The sequence below is a fragment of the Gracilinanus agilis genome, chromosome 3 (genome assembly GCF_016433145.1).
Source record: "Gracilinanus agilis isolate LMUSP501 chromosome 3, AgileGrace, whole genome shotgun sequence".
NCBI lineage: Eukaryota > Metazoa > Chordata > Mammalia > Didelphimorphia > Didelphidae > Gracilinanus > Gracilinanus agilis.
In genome coordinates this window covers 54,649,854-54,672,414 of record NC_058132.1, presented here as the reverse complement: position 1 = coordinate 54,672,414, position 22,561 = coordinate 54,649,854, and the positions used below count along the sequence as shown (strand labels likewise).

The window sequence follows — 22,561 nt, the reverse complement described above, 5'->3', positions numbered from 1 at the left end:
TAAAGGAAGAGAGTTCAGTAGGGAAAGCTGGTCCATGTCTGCCAAAGATCAGGGGACACCATCAGAGCTGGCAGAAGACTTAGAACACCAGGATGTTAGAGCTGGGAGGGACTTTAAGGCACTGGAGATTAGAACATAGAATGTCAAAGCTGGAAGGACCCTTAGAAGAGAGAATGTCAAGGCTGGAATGACCCTTAGAACATAGAATGTTGGGAAGGACCTTAAACACTGAATATCTGAACTGGGAAGGCCCTTCAGACACAGAAAAGTAAGAGCTTAGAGGGGTCTCAGAACAGAGAACATTAAAGCTGGGAGGGATATTCGAATATCTAATGTTAGAGGTGGTGGGAACATCAGAACTAGAAGGGACTTTAAAGACATAATGAATTAAGAAAAAAAAGAATTAAGAGAAACTTTAACTATAGAATGTGAGAGTTGGATGGCCCCGTAATTGTGATCGGAAATGATCTGGTCTGTTCGATCATGTTTAGAAAGGAAACTTTTGTCCTGAATTTTGAAATTTGAAATTTGAAAATCTCTCTCTACCAGGTGGACACAAGGGTATCCATCCCACCTTTGAGAAGGGTGGTAGCTCCTCTCTTACTTCCTTAAGGGTAGGAACAAGATCTATGCTCCCTGGTTGCCTACTGGCCAGGTGGATGATTGGTTGAGCTATGGATATTGTGCATCTGACCCTTTAAAGAGACCAGATAGATCTAAGGACCCTCAGAGAGCCGACAGGAAAAGACTTCAGAATGAACAGAGACCAGAGCTTAGAAAGGCTTTACCCTCTGAGACCTGACTTGTATCCCTGGGAAGTAGGGAGAGAAGAGACAGACAGACAGACAGACAGACAGACAAGTGGAGGGAGGGAGGGAGAGAGATGGAGAGGAAGGGAGGGAGAGAGAAGGAGGAAGAGGGAGGGATGGAGAGGAAAGAAGGGAGACAGACAGACAGACAGAGAGAGGGAGAAAGAGACAGAAAGAGAGAGAGAGAAGGAGGGGGAGAGAGAGACAGACAGAGACAGAGAGACTGAATCTGTTTATCACACAGCTCTCCTTTGGGAGCCTCTTGGCCCCAGAAATAGCAGCCATATCGAGAGGTAGTGGCTGATTCCTCTTTGGGATATAGTATGTCTGGACATGAATTATTAGCAGTAGAAGGATCCTCCGAACGTTACCTGTAAATGACAATTAGCACCAAAGTGGTCTTTAAAGAATAGAGCTAACTGTGTGATCTTAGGCAAGTCATTTCCTCTATATGGATTTTCTCAGTTTCTATCCCTATTAAAGGGTATGGACTAGAGCAGAGGTTGGCAATGTATGGCTCTAGAGCCATAGCTGGCTCTTAGGAGGGCCAGATATGGCTCTTTCTGCAGGAGCCATTTTTCAGGCGCTGTTACAGGAGCGGCACTGTGAGCACTGTACGGCTCTCATGAAATTACATTTTAAAAAACGTGGCGTTTATGGCTCTCACGGCCAAAAAGGTTGCCGACCCCTGCTATAGATGATCTTCCAGGTTCCTTGTAGCTCTGACACTAAATGCTTTAAATTCTGCTCCAGCTCTGACATTCTGTGTTTTAGGAACCACTTAGGTGCTCACAGTCTATTAAATGAGCCAAAGTCATTTGATGGAGTTTTACCATGTCAATAACTCTAGGCACAGAGAAAATGCCCAGCTAAAATGGTTCTTTAATGGCATCCCCAACCTGGGATGCTTCCTGCTGGTCATTTCTATCCCATAGACCTCAGACCAGGTGCTGCCCAAGTGAGGCCCCATTGCCCAGTGGGAGTTTAAGCACCCCCAGCACTAAACAACAGGAATAAAGGAGTGGGGTGGAAGGTAGGGGAGGAAATATGCAGGAGAAAGAAGAAAGACACTTGGATTGATAATATGGTGCAAAACTCTAACTGAGAGAGGCTGAAGGAGACAAGGGACACCAAAGGGAGAAGGCTCAAGCGAGGAGGATGGAATTAGAGGCCCTGGGTTCGAATCTGAGCTTTGCTTCCAAGTATGTAACCTTGGAAAAGTCACTTGTTTCTTTGGACCTCAGTTTCCTCAGAAGTAAAATGAAAAGGATGGATGAGATGATTTCTGAGGTCTCCTGCTCTAAATCCTATGATTTGATGAGATGACATTAGCCACAGGCCAAAAGAGGCTTCCTAGAAGGGAGAAGAAAGGCTTTGATGAAAACCGGAGAGAAAGATCAGCTGAGGCTCGAACTTGTGCAAAAGCCCTGTGTTCCTACAGCCTGATAAGCTGGGGAAATGAATTCTGATCCCTCCAAAACCCAACCCTGGAAAATTTGTGAGAGAAGGGTCTCCTTTTCAGGCAAATGGGAAATCCTCAGCGCTTCCTCCAGCCGCCCCGGTAATGCCAGGATGTCCCCAATCTGCTTTGAGGGATGGAGAGATTAAGAATAATAAAAAAATTGCAATAAAATATGTGTGAAGGAGGGGGTAATTGTGGACAAATGCAGCATTCAAATTCATTTTTCAGCTCTTTTACACACCATTTCAATCTTATTTTCTGCTTGTTAATGAGATCTTGTTGCTTGGGCTGGGCAAAGCCTTCCAATATCAGGAAGTAATTGCACATAATTTTCTCTCCTACTAGTGATTTGCATCTGTTTTTTTTTAATTCGGGGCTCTTTAACACCTCCCTCTCCCCTCATCCCCCCTCCCCAGTTTCCTTCTGACAAATCTCTCTCTCTCTTCCTTCTTGCATTTCTCAGGTCCGGCGCCACTTGTTTTGGATGCTCATTATAAACATGGTGTTATCGATAGAAATAAACAAATAAAAGCCAAATAGACTGAGGAGGGAGAACTGGAGGGAGTCCCCAAGGCCTAGCACAGAGGCACATTCTTCTTCCCCAGGGCAGGCAGGTAGGAGGCTGCTACTGTCCATTGGGAAGAGAGCCTCAGAGGAAGCCTCAGAAGAGGTGACAGCTCCTAATTCTGCTCCTGACTAGCAGGTTGCCTCCTCTCTCTAGGCCTCCATTTCCTCCTCTAAAAAATGAATGAGATCATCCCATAGGTATCCTTCTGGCTTGAATGTTGGAACAGGACTTCGCCATCCCATCTACCCTCAACAGACCCCATCTATTACCCTTCGTGCCCATCCTCTGTAGAGAAGAAAGGCACATTTCTCTAAAGATTCCCTATGAAAGAGGCAGAGAAGGTACGACCATTTTACTGAGGAGAAAACTGAGTTTCAGAAGGGAAATTACTTGCTCTGGATCACTGGTAAGCCTGAGAGGCAAGATTTAAGCCTAGCTGTATCCTGGCTTCAGTCAATTTAGTTCAACAAAAGTTTTTTCAGCATCTACTATGTGCAAAATATTGTGCCAGGCTTACAAGTTCAGTAAACTTTCTATTGCACTAAGAAGCCTCTCTCTCTCATGGAAGAAAGGGGGGAGGGAAAGAAAGGATGAGAAAGGAAGGAAGGAAAGAAAGGATGAGAAAGGAAGGAAGGAAAGAAGGATGGAAGAAAAAGGAAGGAAAGGAGGGAAAGGGGGAAGGAAAGAAAAAAGGAAAAAAAGGAAGGAAAGAAGGAAGGAAGGAAAGAGAGAAGCAGAGAGGGATGAAAGAAGAGAAGAAGAGGGAAGAAGAAATGAAGGAAAGAAAAGAGGGACATAGGGAGAAAAAGAGGAAGGGAAGGAAGGAGGAAGAGAAAAAGGGGAAGGTAGGAGGGAGAGAGGAAGGGAAGAAAGAAAGAAAAAAGGGGGAAGGGATGGATAAAAAGAGGGAGGAGGGAGGGAAGGAAGGAAGAGTGACTTCATAGGAAAAGAAAGATGTGGTAGGGGATGGGAGGAGGTAGGCTGGACAGACTTTAGGCAATTCTATTGGTCACATAATTGAGTTCTGTATTTACCAATCCATTGAAAGGAACCCTAAACTGAAAATTTGGAGAGATGGGCTCCAATCCTGCTTTGACCCCTAAATCTTGACCTTGGGCAGGTTCTCTTTAATACTCTGGGTCTTGGTTGGTAATCAGAGAATCTAGAAAATTCATTCTAGAAAGGGTTCCAACAAAGGATGTCAAAGCCAAAGCCTTAGAACACAGAATAAAAAACCTGGGAAGGCCCTTAGAATACAGAATGTCAGAGCTGAGCTGAAAATCCTTGAACAAAGAATGTTGGAACTGAGAGAATCCTTAGAACACTGAATGTCAGAGCTGGAGACTTTTTAGAACACAGACCATCTAAATGAGAAGAGATCTCAGAACACAGAATGTCAGATCTAGGAGGAATCTTAGAACACAGACTATGAGAGTGAGGATGGACCGTAGAACAGAGAATGTCATAGCTAGTCATCTTTTGGGGGTGCTGGTTTCCTTTCTCTGTGTAAATCTCCGTGCCTTGCTGTGTTATTGGAGAAGATGCTCAGTGTATGCCTCCCTGGGGTGTGGTCATGGAAACATCACATGTCTTGTCGGTCTAAGGGCTGTACAGCGAGACAGACGCCAGGAGCAATAAGTCAGTGGCAAGATGAATACCTAAAGACCTAGTCACCTGCTGTCTGTCTAGAGCTTCCTACTGGGGGCTTCTCCTTTCCCCTGAGAACCACCGATACGATAGAGCCCACTGGACCAAATCCAAACCCCTAGAGAAAAGAAGACTTGGGCAGCAGCAGGGGGTAGGGTGAGAAGGGAGGCACTAGGAGGGCTTCCTGTGAAGAGTCATTGTGTAGGATTCAGACTAGACTTACTCTGCTTGGCCACCGAAGAGGGAATCAGAAGCAATGGGACAGATGGGACTCCCTCTATGGAAGAATCCACTAGCAGAGCCATTCAGCAGAAGAAAGGAGACAGCAGGTTTTTATTAAGCACCTACTGTGTGCTAAGGGTAGTAACCTTAACAATTCACTGTCAAAAAGGTTATGAGGAGATCTCAGCTATTACATGGAGTCAATAACCTGGCTTCTGAACAGGAACCTGAGAGTTTATGAGCCATTGACCGACACTCTGGTCTTCCCTCCTTCCCACCATCCTTTGATCTTGTCATTCCTTACTTCCCAATGTAGTCTCTGCTCCATCTTGACCTGTATGTTGGCCTTGTCCCCTCCCATTTTGGTGCCTTTGGTGAGGCTACTTCCTCTGAGTATCTTCTCTTGCTTTGAGGCAGGATGTGTCTCCTAGAATACCTTGATCTTAATCATGGCCCAGAGGACTGATCGCAAAGCATGCCTCTCAGCTCCTGGTGGAGGGGGGTCTAGAGCTGGGAAGGGACCCCAGAGGGCATCAGTTATAGTATCAGGGGTCTAGAGCTGGGAAGGGACCCCAGAGGGCATCAGTTATAGTATCAGGGGTCTAGAACTGGGAAGGGACCCCAGAGGGCATCAGTTATAGTATCAGAGGTTTAGAGTTGGGAAGGACCTCAGAGGGCATCAGTTATAAGGCCAGGAGTCTAGAAATGGAAAGAGATCTTAGAGGACATCAATCATAGGGTTAAGAATCTAGAACTGGAAAGGGACCTTAGAGGGCATCAGTTATAGTATCAGAGGTCTAGAACTGGGAAGGAACCTCAGAGGGCATCAGTTATAGTATCAGAGGTCTAGAGTTGGGAAGGACCTCAGAGGGCATCAGTTATAGTATCAGGGGTCTAGAACTGGGAAGGGACCCCAGAGGGCATCAGTTATAGTATCAGAGGTCTAGAGCTGGGAAGGGACCTCAGAGGGCATCAGTTATAGTAACAGAGGTCTAGAGCTGGGAAGGGACCTCAGAGGGCATCAGTTATAGTAACAGAGGTCTAGAGTTGGGAAGGACCTCAGAGGGCATCAGTCATAAGGCCAGGAGTCTAGAACTGGAAAGAGATCTTAGAGGACATCAATCATAGGGTTAAGAATCTAGAGCTGGAAAGGGACCTTAGAGGGCATCAGTCATAGTGTCAAGGGTCTAGAACTGAGAAAGTACTTTAGAGGGTACCAGTCATAGGGTCAGGGGTTCTAGAGCTGGGAAGGGAGCTTGGAAGGCATTGAATCCAACCTCCTCATTTTGTAGATCCCCAAACAGACTGAGAATTAACTTGGCCCACGTCGCAGAGCTCTTAAGAACCTCAGGCAGAATTTGAACCCAGATTTTCCTTACTCCAAATTCAGCCCTTTAGGTGTCTCCAGGATTAGGATAAGTCTTGAATGTGGCCAAGAGGATGATTTGTTTTGTTTGACGGTCCTTGTTACAGTGAGCATCCTACTGGAGGGCAGGGGAGTCATTGGATAGGGACAGGGGATACAAAGTGATAAAAAATAATTAATAATACATCAAGACTACACTGTCTTCTAGGCACTTGGCACGAGTTTTAGTACTGATTGACATCCACTAGCTCCATGACCCTGGCCACCCCCTCTGAACCTCAGTTTTCTCAGCTGTAAAATGGGCATCCTCATATTTGTGCTACCTGCTTTACAGGAATGTTGGAACTGAGTTGGTCTATGAATTTTCCAGTGCCATAGGTTGGGGTGTGGAGGGGCCTCCCTCCTAAGAGGTCTCCAAATGAAAGCTGGATGACCCTCTGTAGGGCAGGTCATAGTGGAGTTTCCTTGGGAATTATTTGGGTTAGGTGGTCCCTGAGATCCCTTTCAACTCTCAAACTCTGGGTTTCTATTGTTGGGGGGATGGAGCATCAGGGGAAATCCTGCCTGTTTGCCTCTCCTCTTTAGGTTCTGCCAGATAGAATGGTCCCACCTGGGGTCAGGCCTGGGATGGGAGCTCAGCTATTAAAGAAGAGTAAGCTGCTGCCAGCCTGGGGGTTAGGCTTGGTACAGCTGGAGGCCAGGGGAGGGACTGGGATGGTTCTAGAGAGGGAAAGCAGAGAGGTGGTAGACTCCAGGGACAGAGTAAGGCATATGTCACTGAACATGGCTAATTTGTTTTGCTACACTGTACTTGGCTGAGGTGGAGTAGGGAAGTCAGGAAATGATTAAAATATTTTTTTAATGGAAGCAGGGGGGAAAGCAAGCATTTATTAAGCTCCTACTATGTACCAGGCATATGTGCTAGGCATTTTACTAATATCTCATTTGATCCTCAAAATAATCCTATCAAGGAGCTGTTCTTGTTATCCTAATTTTGCAGATGAGGAAACTGAGGCAGACTTGCCCAGTTCTGCACAGATAAAAGCTTTTTTTAAAGCACAAATGCTATTCTCACCATATATCAAAGGTATCTAAGTGGTGCAGAAGATTGAGCCTTGAGCCTCGAGATAGGAAAACCCAATTTCAAACCCTAGGCAAGTCGATTACCCTCTGCCTGCCTCAATTTCCTCATCTGTAAAATTGGAATAGTTAATGGCCTTGAAAGGCTAAGTGAGGATTAAAGGAGATAATATTTATAAGTAACAAATAAGATAAATAAAAATAAGGTAATATGTATATATGAAAGTGCTGAACACAGAAATGCCTGGCACATAATAGGTGCCATATAAATGCTTATTCCTGAAGGCAGCTTGGTGGATTGGGGGACTGAGAACCAGGCTTAGCGACAGGAGATCCTGTGTTCAAATTGGGCTTCAGATACTTTCTAGCTGTGGGATCCTGGGTAAGTTATTTAACCCCCTCACTGTTCCTGTGCCTTAGAACCAATACACAGTACTGATTCTAAGACAGAAGGGAAGGACTTTTTAAAAAGTGCTCCTTTACTGCCAGAGGAAGGAAGCTAAAGGATTTACCCAGACTGGCAGCTAATATTTGGCAGAGTTGGGGCTATCTGTTGGCTCTCAATCTCCTGTTCTCTCCACTGACCCAAATACTTTGTTTCCTTTCCAACCACTAAAAACTAAGCAAGGGTGGACCAAAGGTCTCTCCCCATCCCTGGTCCTTAGTGGTATCAGCTTCCATTTAATTTGGAAAAATATTCCTATATCCCTTTATTCTCATGATCTTCCCAGTAACCAGTTGAGATATCTGAGGGCAACCCCTAACATTAGAGGGGAAGGTTCAAAGAACATTGGAGATGAGTCTGAACCCCTGGGTTCGAATTCTGTCACTGATACTCATAAGTTAATGCAACCCTACACGGGTCAATTCACTTTCAAGAGCTTGAGTTCCCTCATCTGTAAAATGAGAGAACTGATGACTGAAAGTGAATTGTGATCTTCACAGCAATCCTTTGAGGTAAGAGCTATTATTATCCTCACTTTTCAGTTGAGAAACTGAAGCAGAGAGAAATTGATGTCCAAGGTTGGATTTGAACTCTAGGCTTCCCAAGTCCAGGCCCAACTTTCTCTCCACTCAAAATTCAAGCCACAAGGCTCACTGTCCATTTCCTCCCCATATAAGGTCCAAAGGTTGGATTGGAGGGTCTTTAAAGGTCTAAAAAGCTTTGACATTCTGTGTTCTAAGGTTCCTCTCATCTCTGATACTGTGTTCTAAGGTAATTTCCAGCTTTAACATTCTGTGTTCCAAGGGCTTCTCTCTTCTCTGTTCCTCTCTGTTGGAATGACCCTTACCGATATCTCCCTACATACCCAATCTTTTCAACAAACATTATCTAGACCAATGGCAATATCCTTTGAAGAGCAAATTGGTCTCCCTCCAACCCCCTCCAAGTCCTGGGTCTCTCTACAGTCAGATCTCACCCATCCTGGGCATTTCTGTTGTGTCTACCTACCTACCTCAAAAGGTTAAGTCAGCTGGTCAGCCCTCAGGGCTAATGAGTCCAAGGTCATGGGTTCAGTCCCCACTGGGACCAATTAGCTTCCATCAGAAAAGCTCAGCTCTCCAGGCTAATGTAAACCTTGAGTCTTGGGGTGAGAGGGTGTGAGTGGCTTGGGACAGCCTGGGCATCCCCACTGGCCAGAAATAAAATCAAAGCACAGACCCTGTATGCCAGGCAAAAAGTGTTATTTTCTCATATAAAGGATGACACATGGAGAAGTAGTCATTGCTCTAAATGATGGCCAGAAAATTCTATTCCTCCGGATATTTAGAAGATCCTCAGTTAGGAAATTGGAACACTGCTAGATTTTAATCATTGGCATAATGAAGAGGCATCTGGATTTATCCAAAATAATGGATAACTTAAAAAAAATTCAATTTGACTCTGGAAGTCTTATTAGAGGGAACTCATTTAACTTCCTAGTGCCAGTTTTCTTTTGCAGATATGAAAACGAGTTTACATTTCTTGACTTCTGCTCAGTGGATAGCAAGGAGAGTCGGAGAGTCGGGGAGCACAGTAGATGTTAGGGAAAAAACTGGTGGCACAAAAAGATTTGTTGCCATATATACAAAGTATTCAGAGTAGTTTGTAGGTTAGAATTAGAAACCAAGGAAGTTCCCATCATCTGGAGAATGGCTGAGCAAATTATAGTACATGGGGATGATGGAATACTATTGTGTAATGAGAAATGATGAATGGGCTGGCTTCAAAGAAACCTGGTAAGACTTATATGGACTAATATAGAGGAAAGTGAGCAAAACCAGAAGAACAAATAACATGATAACTTTTTTAAAAATCACCTTACCTTCTGTCTTGGAATTGTTACTAAGTATTGGTTCTAAGGCAGAAGAGCAGTAAGGGCTAGGCTAGTGATGGTGAACCTTTTAGAGACTGAGTGCCCAAACTGAGAATGTGAGCCCTTCCTCCCCACCTTACCCTAGATAGGGGAGGGAGGAAGCACCTTCCTTGAGCTGCTGGGCAGAGGGGCAGGTGATGAGAGAAATGCCCTCAGGCATATGTGGAAAAGGGGAAGGGAAGCAGTCTCCTCCAGCACACATGCCATAGATTCACCAACACAGGGGCAGGCAATTGAAGTTAAATAACTTGTCCAGAGTCACACTAGCTAGGAAGTATCTAAGGCCAGATTTTAACTTAGGACCTCTTGTCTTCAGACCTGGGGCTCTATCCACTGAGTTAGCTTTTCCAATAACAGCATGAACTTGGGACCTCGTCTTCAGACCTGGGGCTCTATCCACTGAGTTAGCTGTTCCAATAACAGCATTTTTTCCTTTTTTTATTTAGAATATTTTCCCATGGTTACATGATTCATGATCCCACCCACCCCTCCCGCTCTTTCCTCACCCCTCCCAAAGCTGATAAGCAGTTCCTCTGGGTTATACATATATCATTGTTCAAAACCTATTTCTGTGTTATTCATATAGAGAGCAATTCTTTTGCATCAAAACCCTAATCATATCCCCATCGAACTACGTATTTGGTCATATATTTTTCTAATGTATTTCTGTTTCCACAGTTCTTTCTTTGGATGTGAATAACAGCATTTTAAAGATAAACTACTTTGAAAGATTTAGAAACTGGGTTCAATGCAACAGCCAACCATGATTCGAGAGGGCTGATAATAAAGCTTGTCCCCCACCTCCTGGCAGAGAGGCGATTGACTGCACGTGTAGAATAAGACATACATTTCCAGACACAATTAATATATGAATCTCCCTTGCTTGACTATTCTTGTTATACAGTATGCTTTTATTTGTTGAGGGAAGAGTCATGAAGTTGAGGAGGGTAGGATAAGTAGTGATAGCAGCAAAAAAAAAAAAAGAGCAGGAAAAAAGGAGCATCAAAGTATCCAACATAGAAAAATAAAAAAAAATTTTAAACAAAACAGAATACACAGAAAAGAGAAAAGAACGGAGTTCAGAAGGGGACATAGACTAGCAAGGCAGCATTGCTGGTATTACTGTATTAAATTTAATACACATTTAAAACCTAGCTGTATGCAGAGATTCACGGTTTCCTACACAATCCCCTCCCTTTTTTTGGTTCTTTATGTACTGAAATGTTCATGTTTGTTGATGTGTGTTAAGTTCAATATAAATAAAAGGGGAAAGAACATGAAATATGTAACTAGGAGAAAATATTAACAATAAAAAATAATTTCAAAAATTATATATAAATAAAAGAAAATTTAAGGAAAAAACTTGCCTTGGGTACTCAAGAACTGACTATGATGACCCAATATGGATCTGGAAGTTCCTTCAAATCCATCTATTCCCGTCTCTCGCTTCTACCAATTCCTCTAGGACTAGATTCCAAAGTCGATTTTAGCACCCCAACTCCCATTCATTCGGGCAGACAATCACTCTTCTTAGATGCCAAAGGGCAAGATTAAGACAAAGCCCCACTTTTCTGGACCTTTGCCTTCTAGTCCCTTGGACAATGGGATGCCCTGGCACAGGCCTACTTGTCACTGATGGAGCCAACAAAGAAGGAGAATAAGAGAAGAGGGTTCTAGTCCTAAAACCCCAACCACAAGCAATATTCTATGAAAAACAGAGGGACGACTCCATCAGCCAATGAGGAGGTCAAATAGACCTGGACAAAATGCAGCTGACCCTTTGATGAGGGTCATTCAAGCAGGCTGGGCAGGTGGAACATGTGGCTGGGGGGAGGAGATCTGTCCTTTGGCTCCTGGTAAGGCCTAGATTCAGTTCATTTAATAAATGTTTGCTGCTTGGCACCCGACGGACAGGAAACACTATCTGTCTCTCCATGTAACCAGGAGAAACTAAAGGGAGACTAGGAGATAGTCGTCAACAACACAATTAAATATAACCTTTGTGAAGGTCAAGGAAGCATTGAAAGCCCCGGGTATAAGGGAGAAGCTCTTCATTCCCTCCAGCGCAGACTGAAACTGCACAAGGACCTTAGGTACATCCTGCCCATCTCACCCATTCCAACCCAATAAGACCTTGGAATAGGGAGAGAGATGAGAGAAGCAGCATTTATCGAGCACCTACTATGTGCCAGAAACTGCTAAGCACTCTCTACATATTTTATCTCATTGGACCCTCACAACGACCCTGGGAAGTAGGTTCTGGTATTATCCCCATTTAACAGATGGGGAAACTGAGGCAAATGGAGGGTAAGTGACTTGTCCAGGGTCACTCAGCTAGTAGGTGTCTCAGGAGCTGAAGTTTGCTATCACTGTTGGCATCCCTGCCTCTTCAGCAGGTGTCTCTTACCCTTTCTGAGGATCCTGGAGGAAAATGGCAAATTCTGTGGGAGTGGCGGTGCTCGGGTACATACCTGGGGAGATAGCCCACTGCTGACTGCATTCATGTGGTTGGTGGGGGCCGCTGGGTTCATGAAGCTGTCCGAGTAGCTGGAGAAGCTGTGGCGAGCCCCATAGGCAGAGCTGGTGTCAGCGGCCGCAGCAGCAGCAGCCAGCCCACCCTGGTGCATGGTGGATGGTGGCAGGGGCTGGGGCCGGTGCACCGTGCTTCCCCCATCTGTCAAGAGAACAGGAAGATGCCTTAGAACCTGAGGACCAAAGAATTTTAGGGGCAGAAGAGATCTTGGGGTGTGTAATACTAGGGCCAGGAAGGCTCTTAAGAGTACAGAATGTCAGAAAATAGAATGTTAGCGCAAAGAACACTAGAATTTAAGGGGAAATTTGAGGGAAGAAAATATCAGAGCTGAGAGGCACCTTAGAACCCAGAATGTCACAGCTGGGAGAGACCTTAGAACACAGAGTACCAGAGCTGGGAGAGAGCTTAGAACCCAGAGTGTCAGAGCTGGGAGGGCCCTTAGAACCCAGAGTACCAGAGCTAGGAGGGCCCTTAGAACCCAGAGTGTCAGAGCTGGGAGGGCCCTTAGAACCCAGAGTACCAGAGCTAGGAGGGCCCTTAGAACCCAGAATGTCAGAGCTGGGAGGGAGCTTAGAACCCAGAATGCCAAAGTTGGGAGGTAACCAAAGCATACAACGTTTTAGAGGAGGGAGGTCCCTTAGAGATAATTTAATTTGACTACCTTACTTTACATTAAAGAAATTTGAAGCCCACAGAGGTTCAGTAAGTTACCCAGGGTGCCCCACAGAGCTGAAATTTGAACTCTGGCCCTCTAACTCCAAACCTATGAAAAGGGAGCCCTCCCCCCCTTCTCTGAGCAGAACAGACATATTCTCATTATACTAATGCCCCTGGGTGAATGAGCTCCTCCTAGATATCCCAACCCAACTGTACAGTAATAAGCCCCAAACTTTATTTTTCTTGCACCTGCTATAGATTTGGGAGAATAACTGTCTCAGCCCAGACAAACTGTCCCGGCCTTCCCATTTCTGCCCCCCTCCTTCAGGAAAAGCCCAAGCTGTGTCTGCCCACAATGCCAAATTCCCAGATGAGAAATGTTTCCGTCAGTTCCCCAGAAGGCTGGTCTGTGCTCTGCCAAAGAGCTAGATGCCCTGGGAACATCTGGAGGCTGGGCCAGGACTTTAGCGCTTCTCCCTCTGGGTGATCTGGCCCTGTGTGGCCACAGCTGCTGTCTGACGTCATGGTTCCGGGGCTAGATATGCAGCGGCAGGTGCTATTTCCTGGGGGATCTGAGGGAGGGGGGAGCGGGGAGCACCAGTGAAAGAGCAGAGGAAGAAGAGGCCAGAGCGGAAGGGAGTCCTGGACAGCTCCCGAGCCCCCACTCACCTTGGGAAATGGTGGTACTGGGATAGGTGGAGTCCGGCAGTTGATATGGCGGAATCGTGGGCATGCCTGTGGGCGGGAAGCCTCCCGGGAGAAGGTGGTTGAATGCTGCAAGCTGATTGGCTCCTGCCTGCTTACGCCACCGGGCTCTGCGGTTACTGAACCACACCTGGGGGGAGGCGGGGTAGAGAGAAGAGAGTGGGCTGAATGGTGAAATGTGAGCAGTCAGAGACCCCTCGCGACCCTCCCCTCCACGGAAGGTGCTTTCCCAGAGGCTCAGACACTGGGCCGACACCCGCTGATAACCACAGCAGAGAGCCGGGCTCTTCTTGCCGCCATACTGGAGCTGGGCATGGCCGGGCTCAGATTTTTACACAGTCCTTCGTGGTCATCGGGCAATGGGGCAATCACCCAAGGAGCATTTATTCCACACTCAGTAGCGCCAGGCACTGGGGAGACAGAAAGGACCCGGAAACAATTCCTGTCTTCAAGGAGCTTTTATTCTGAAAAGGAGATGGTCCGGGCGCATTCCATAGAAGTAGACGTAAATGCAGCTTTATATATGCAAGGTCGTTTTGGCCAGAAAACACTCGAATGTGGAGCAACCAGGAAAGACTTCATGGAGGAGTAGCATTTGCAAAGAACTTTGAAAGAAACTAGGAGGCAGTGTGGGAGAGGGAAGAAGGAAACAGACAACGAGATAGAGGAAGAGACAGACAGAGACAGAGACTGAGGCGAGACAGAAGAGAAAGAGAAACAGACGGACACACTGTGACACATACAGAAAGACAGGAGAGACAGAGACAGACAGACACAAAGAAGACAGAGACAGAGACATACACAGAAAGACAGAGAAGAGAGAGAAGAAAGAGAGACCAGAGAGAGAGAAATGTGGCAGAGAGAGAAAAACAAAGGGAGAGGAGAGAAAGATGAGAGAAAAGAGAGGGAGAGGGAAAGGAAGAGAGAGAAAAGGAGAGAGACAAAGGATGTGAGAGAAGAGAGCTAAAGGGAGAGGAAGAGAATGAAAGAAAAGAGAGGGGAGAGAGAGAGGAAGAAAGAGAGAATGGGAAAAGAGAAAAAGAAAGGTATGTTTGAAGGCTAGCCAGTGGTGTTGGGAATTTGAATGTCATAGGAAAAGCAAGAATGTCAATGAATCAATCAGTGCCTGGAACCTAGTTAGTGCTTTTGCAATACTTGGTGATGGATTGAGGGATAGATGGCCAAGTGACTGGGCCAAAGAAAGCATGAATCAGGATGACATGTTCTAAACCTAGAAAGGTAGGCCAGGGCCAAGTTATGAAGAGCAAATTATAAAGTGCTTTACATATATGATTTCATGTCTAGGATCATAGAATTTGGAAATAGGAGGGTCCTTAAGATAATTTCACCCTTTTCTCACTTTATAGATGAGGAAACTGAACCACAAGAAGGAGAAGTAATCTACTTATCATCACATATTTAATAAAATAGCAGAACCCTGTTATTCTGATTCCATTCCCTCTTGTGAGTTAGGGAGTGAGAATATTGTTATCCCCACTTAAATGAAGAAGAACCTGATAGCCCAGAGAGATCCCACAGCAAGCCAGTCCTTGAATCCATTGCTTCAGACTTCACATTAACTGCTCCTTCCAAGACCCCATGTTGGGTAGCTTGCCTCCCCTGTGCTCACTCCCTATCACACTATCCCACAATTGCACTATGGCATAGGCTTCATCCTTAATTGCAGCAGTTCATCAGGAACACTAGTTCAAGGTGACCCATTCTCACTAATGAAAAAAACAAAAGTTATCCAGATTTCTGGTCCAATGACTGGACCAGGAAGAAGTATTGGCAGAGAAGCAGAGAAAGAATAGCATAATGGCAAAGAAGAGCCAAGAAGCAAGGTTAAAAAGTCACAGTCTTAGAAGGACAGAACTGGGAAGGCCTTATAATGTGGGAATATCAAGCTCAGAGAGACCATAGAACCCAGAATATCAGAGCTTGGAGAGATCTTAGAACACAGAATGTCAGAGCTGAGAGAGACTTTAGAACAGAGAATGTCAGAGCTGGGAGGGTACAGGGAATGTCATAGCTGAAAGGGAGCTTAGAACAGAGAATGTCAGAGTTGGGAGAGACCTTAGAACATAGAATGGGACTCCTTATCCTCTAAGATTCCTTCAGTTTCCATGTTCCTTTGTCAAAGTTAGAAGGAATCTTAGAAGAGAGCATGAGTTGGAAGCGAATTTTGATATCATCTAAATTCATGCTATGAAGGCCTTTTGTCATATGATTAGTAAGTGACTGAGCCAATACTGGACTCAAAAGTCTTGTGACTTTAAGCCCTGCACCCTTTCTACTCCAGCATATTGGTGAAAACTTCCCCTGAGGGTTGACCACCTGTCTGGGACTAACTACATAAACACAGTCCTGCATGAAGGTATGGTGGAGGGTTGGAGCACATGGCCATAGTATCATGACTTTAGAGCTAGAAAGGACCTTAGAGAACATCTAGTTTAACCCTCCTCATTTTATAGGTGAGGCTCCCTTAGGTGACTTACTCTAGGTTACACAGCTAGTGAGGGATCCCAAATGCAGCATTTTATTCACTTATATTCCCCCTCTTCATCCATTATATTTGATGATGGAAGCCATGATGGACTGGTCCTTAATTCCCTTCCCTCCACTGTGTGGGGAAGCCCCTTCCTGCCCTATGCCCCCATCCATCCCCAAGGACCTAGGTCTAGGGTTCCTCACTGATCCTCAGTATTTGTTTTTCTCTCCCTGGTAGGGGAGCAGTATAAGCTTTCAAGCCAGATGAGAGAGCAGCTGCTGGGTTTGTCCAGGGCACTGAGGACTGATTAGGTTTCACTTCCAAGGAAGAGGATAGCTGGAGTCAGCTCCAGAGTACAGGCTCTCCCCTTCCCACCTTCCCACGGCCAAGGAGGCTCCTCACAATGGTGCTGGAAGAGGCAGTGTCCAGGCAAGACCAGGATAACACTTGAATTCAGTGTCACTGGCCAGCTGAACCGCTGACCACAACCCTGGACTGGGGTCCTTCCTTCCCCATATGCAAAATGGACAGAATCTCACACCACCTCCTTCCGGAGAAGGTAAAGAGAGCTGGAATCATTTCTCTTTCGGACTGAGGAGAATTTTCCCCTTTGCATCAATCAGTATTTCAGGTGCCTTCACCTTCTAACCTTCCAGGGCCTAATGCAAGGCTATAGTTTCCCCGAAGCCTTTCCTACTCCCCCAGTCTGGAAGGAATCTCTTCCTATCATCTGTCTATCATCTATCTAGCACCTATCATCTAATTTGGTGTATATATGCTTATATTATTCTTTTCTCTCTCCCTTTCTCCTCTTTATTTCCTTTTCTTTCCCCCTCCATCTTCTCTCCCTTTTTTTTCTCTGTCTGTCTCTCTCATCCTGCCCCCCAATAATAGAGTCCCAGCATGATGTAGTGGCTTGAGTATTAGATCAGGAGGACCTGAGTTCCAACCAAATCCTGCTTCTAGCAGTTACTAGCTGGGTAACTGGGCATTTTGTTAATTCTCTAAGACCACGAGCTATAGACTGATTGTGATTTGTATAAGGAAAGAATTTCCCACACTGGGATTTCCTACAGCATGAAATCTCAAGATCATAGATGTGGGGCTGGAACAGACCTCAGAGGGCATCAAGTCCAATCCCTCATTTTACAGTTGGGGAAATCAAGACCCAGGAAGCTTGTGACTTGTCTAAGGTCATATAGGTAACAAATGTCCCCTCCCCAGACAACTCTTTAAGATTGTATAAACAAGGGGCCATGAGGTAGTTAAGTGGATAGAGATCCAGGCCTGGAGATGGGAGGTCCTGGGTTCAAATCTGACCTCAGACACTTCCTAGATGTGTGACCCTGGGCAAGTCACTTAACCCTGTTTGTCTAGCCCTTACTGCTCTTCTTTCTTGGAGCCAATGGATTCTAAGATGGAAGTTAAGGGTTGTGTGTGTTTTTTTTAAGACTATATAAAAAGTGATCAATCTCCATTGGTGGAGGGAAGTTTCCCACCAGGAGTTTCCTATAAAATAAGACCACATTACTGGAATGACCTCCAGGAACTGATGCAGAGTGAAAGGAGCAGAACCAGGAAAACATTGTACACAGAGACTGATACCCTGTGATACAATCGAACATAACAGACTTCTCTACTAGCAGCAATGCAAGGATCCAGGACAATTCTGAGGGACTTATGAGAAAAAACACTATCCACATCCAGAGAAAGAACTGTGGGAGCAGAAACACTGAATAAAAATAACTGCTTGATCACATGGGTTGATGGGGATATGATGGGGGATGTAGATTCTAAAGGATCACCCTAGTGCAAATATCAATAATATGGAAATAGGTCTTGATCAATGACACATGTAAAACCTAGTGGAATTTCAAATAGGCTACGGGGAGGGGAATGAAGGGAGGGGAGGGAAAGAATATGAATCTTGTAACCATGGAAAAATATACTAAATTAATTAATTAAATAAAATTTCACAAATTCAAAAATAAAATAAAAAATAAAATAAGATTACATTCCTTACAAAATGATAATGAGCATCATTATTGTAACCTTTCTTTTGTTCCATAAGAATTTAGATAGATGAATTATGGGAAATATAAGACCATGATGAGTTATTAGGGAAATCAAAGGATTTGGGGGTTGGGGGTCTGGCCCTAACCTTCTGGGGTCAAAGTCAGGGAGATATCAATTATGCAGTAGGAAAAACCCTGGATTTGGAGACAGGGGACCTGGTTTCAATGCAATTCGGCTACCTTTGTGACCTTAGGCAAGTCACTTCCCCTCGTTAGGGCTCAGTTTGTCCATCTGTGAAATGAAGAGATTGGACTAGGACTGATTCTTTCCAGTTTTATATTTCTATGACTTTTTCCGTTAGTAGGGAAAAGAGAGTCTGGGGACCCAAGGCGCCACGAAGGGAAGATGCCCTATGACACTAAGCGCATGTTATATATGGGCAGGGTACAGGTAGCTGCTGGGTACCAGTGGAGGGGGTGATTTACAGAATGGAAATGGAGAGCCAGATAGGGCCAGGATGGGGGAGAAAGCCAGTAGCATCTCATTTGAAGCAATTGGTCTTTTTAACTGATGGCTATGCTCATTTGTTTCTACAATGCTGAAAAAGTCAAATAAAGTCAACAAGAGTTTATTAAACACTCCATGCATACCAGGCAGTACGTGTAAGTGCTGGGAATAAAAGGCAAAAGATAATCCTCATTCTCAAAAAGTTCACCATCCAGAGAGAGAGACAATAGATCAAAAATATGGAAGAACAAGATTCATTCAAGACAAAGTGGGGGCAATCTCAGTGGGAAGCACTAAAATGAAGGAGGCCTGAGAAAGGTGTCTTGCAGAAGGTTAGACTTTGACTGAGCCTTGACACAAGCCTGGGGAGCCAGGAAGCAGAGTTGAGGAGAGGGTTCCTGGCATGGGGGACAGATAGGGAAAAGTCCTGTAGTCAAGACAATGGAGTATTGGATGTGTAGAACAAGGAGGCTAGTGTCATTGGATTGTAGATTATATGTATGGGGTGGGGTGGGAAGTAAAGGGTAAGTGCCATCAGCACCCTCTAAATATCTATGCCTTGGGGATGCGGTCTGTTTGCCTCACCCTAGTTACAGCTCTGCCTTTTATACATGCCTGTGTAATATCTGAGAAATCAGATCTCTCCGTTAAGTCATGTTTCTATGATGCTTTATGGTTTACAAAGTATCGTTTTTATTTTTTAAAACCCTGACCAGATTCTGTCTCACAATTGATGCTTAGTATCTGTTCCAAGGCAGAAGAGCAATAAGGGCTAGGCAATTGGGGTTAAATGACTTGTCCAGGGTCACACGGCTAGGAAGTGTCTGAGGCCATACTTGAACCCAGGACCTCTCATCTCCAGTCTTGGTGCTCTATCCTCCGGGCCACCTAGCTGCCCCATTTATCACACATCTTCCCCAACACTCAGTGCAGTGGGTACTGCAATGAGTATTCCATATTATTCCTATTTTACAAATGAGGAAACCAAGGCTTGGAGGGAGGCTGAGACACCTGCTCATGGTCACTTAGGTAGTAAGTGCCAGAGACCTAGATGCATGGACAGTTGTTCTGGCTCAAAGGGCAGGACCCATTCCCCCAACCCATGATGCTTCTCAATAAATAATAACTAGCATTTGTAGAGGGCTCCAAGTTTTGCACAGAGCTTTCAAATATAACCTCATTGGATCCTCACAACCATCCCAGGAGGCAGGTTCTTAAAAAATGCCCCCATTGTACAGATGAGGAAACAGAGCAGGACCACACAACTAGTAAATATTTTAGGCAGGATTTGAACTCAGATCTTTCTCATCCCAAGCCCAGCATTCTATCCATCCACTAAGCCATTTTTCATTCAAACAAAACCTCCTGGGTGTCTTAGCCCTGGCCTGTGACAACTAACCTCACCGCTGTCATTCTTCCACTTTGGACGATGCCAACCATACATTTACGGGCACCAGGTCTGTTTCTTTGCCATCCAAGGGAGGCCTGATCTCCATCTTCAGGTATTTGTCTTGCTTACTCTGCAGGGTCCAGAGGGTAGTGAGGGGGTCGGGGCAGTGGGCGAGCAGGGAAGTCTCAAGCAAGCTAGTTTGGGTTCAATATAAGGAAGGGTTTCCTGGTAATCAGGGCTGCCCAACAATGGTATAGGATTCACAGATAAGTAGTAAGTTCCCCTCTCATTGGGATATAGGCAGCTAGGTAGTAAAAGGGCAGATCTAAATTCAAATTTAGGCCCCTGACACCTACTAGCTGTGTGACCCTGAATAAGTCACTTGACCACTTTCTGCCTCAGTTTCCCCATTTGTGAAATGGAGGTCATAATAACCCTTAATTCCTGGAGCTATTGTGAAGATAAAAGGAGACATTTGCAAAGTACTTTGCCAACTTTGGAACACTATAAATATAACCATGTTATTGTTATTATTATATGTTCAGCCATAGGCTGGATCAGTACCTTCCAAGGATGCTGCCAAGGAGGGGGGAGGTTTGGCTAAATCCCCCGTGAAGTCCTTCTTCTGACTTTTATATCCAAACAATGGTATTGTGCTGCCTCCCCTGTGCTTAACTGACCCATTCCCCTCTGTAAAAGCCCAAGTCTTTTTTTTTTTTTTTTAAACCCTTACCTTCCATCTTGGAGTCAATGCTGTGTATTGGCTCCAAGGCAGAAGAGCGGTAAGGGTAGGCAATGGGGGTTAAATGACTTACCCAGGGTCACACAGCTGGGAAGTGTCTGAGGTCAGATTTGAACCCAGGACCTCCCGTCTTTAGGCCTGATTCTCAATCCACTGAGCTACCCAGCTGCCCCCCAAAAGCCCAAGTCTTCATCAATAATTGGTATCATGTCTAGGAACCTTGCTACATGTCTACATGTTAGAAACTTAAAAATATAAAATCTGGCTTCAGATACTTGCTAGCTGGGTGACCCTGGGCCAGTCACTCAAACCTGATTGCCAAGCCTTTGCCCCTCTTTTATGTTAGAGATGATACTAAGACAGAAGGGAAGGGTTTATTTAAAAAAAAAAAAAAAGAAAAAAAGAAACTTCAATTCTGTGAATTTCAGCGAGGAGTGCATTTGTGAGGATGAGACAATGGAAGTGCATCCCACTAAATGGGGATTTATTAGACACGTAAAATACAGGTGAATTTAATTTAATTTAAGCAAATTGATTAAAGATAATGATTCATGGCAGCGGATAGATGACTCAGTGGATAGACAGAGTGGATAGATAGCAGATAGATAGGTAGAAAGAGATGATTCAGTGGATAGAGAACCACGAGATGGGAAGTTCTGGATTCAAATCTGGCCTCAGACACTTCCCAGCTGGGTGACCCTGGGCAAGTCACTTGACCCCCATTGCCTAGCCCTGACCTCTTTTCTGCCTTGGATCCAAGTCACAGTATTGATTCTAAGACAGAAGGTAAGGATTTAAAAAAAAGAGAGAGAACAATTCATCATAGGGTTCCGCAATTGTAATTAGAATCACAGTGTCACAGAGCCCATCGCTCTCGTTTTATAGATGGGGAAACTGAGGCTCAGCTAGGTTAAGGGACATGGTCAAGGTCACCCGGGTTGCAAATGAAAAGAGGATCTGGTTTATAAAAGTTGTTTGGGAACTTGGATGGCTATTAAGCAAATCTAATTACAGCTACAAGCTGTTGTCTGCTATTGTTAATCAATCAATTAATCGATCAACACGTGTTTGTCAAGCACGGACCCTGTGACTAGAATAGGAATGGTAAGTCTTCATGCTCAGCTAAGCACATGAGGGCTGGGCACGTTGGCTTGGGACCAGATCAATCCCAGGAGCCTCTGCTTCCAATGGAAACCCTTCGAGACACCCAAGCAGCCGCTCAGGACACAGCTGGCTTCATTGTCCTTCAGGGAAGGTGCACGCTGGGCAGTCCCCTAAGAAAATAGAAATTAAAGCACGCCCCAGAGGAAAAAGCGATTACGGCCAGCGTTCAGCTTCCCTTCCGTGGCCCCTGCCTCTTCCCCTCCTCCCCCCACAGGTGGGTCAGGCTTCCTGCTGAGCGTAAGCATCCTTTTATTGGCAGAGCAGCCAAATCGGGGGGAAGGACCATGTAATGTGGGGCCGGCTTCAAAGGGAGGCCGCTCCCTCCCGGGTGTGGGTCAGGGCTGGCCAGCCCTCGAGGAGCCCCTTGTGAAAGGATCTCATTACCCCTGGGGTTGGGGCTCCCCCTGACCTGGAGGGAATGGGGCCTTGGGGAGGGGGCGGCGGATCGGCGAGCCTAGGTGAGGCTAGTCAGAGTTGGAATTTCTTAGAACAGGGTCAGTCTCCCTCTGGAACATGAGAACCCTGGAGAGTGAATGGCAAAAGCTGCAGAAAGAAAGACTCAGAATCGCAGCGACCACTGCATCAAAGGGATTGTGGGCTCATAAAGTAGTCAGCTCTGGCCATGTCACTCCTTGGCTCAAAAAGCTCCCGTGTCTCCCTCTTGCCACTGAGATAAAATACAAACCCCTGTCTTTGGCTTTGGCAGTCCTCCTACCCATCCTTCCCAGACTCCCTCCTTTCCAGGCTAATTATAATCTACTTTATGCGTTTTACATTCCAGTCAAATTCTCTCTCTCTCTCTCTCTCTCTCTCTCTCTCTCTCTCTCTCTCTCTCTCTCTCTCTC

General features: G+C 45.4%; 1 protein-coding gene across 1 annotated transcript in view; it reads right to left on the bottom strand.

Moving 5' to 3' along the window:
* PAX7 (paired box 7) overlaps positions 1 to 22,561 on the bottom strand; it is an 85,022-nt gene that overhangs the window by 47,112 nt on the left and 15,349 nt on the right. Inside the window, exons 3-4 of the mRNA XM_044668700.1 lie at positions 13,371 to 13,536; positions 11,983 to 12,185 (exon numbers count right to left, since the gene is read on the bottom strand). Coding sequence (XP_044524635.1) covers positions 11,983 to 12,185; positions 13,371 to 13,536 — 369 coding nt within the window. The remainder of the gene's footprint in view (positions 1 to 11,982; positions 12,186 to 13,370; positions 13,537 to 22,561) is intronic.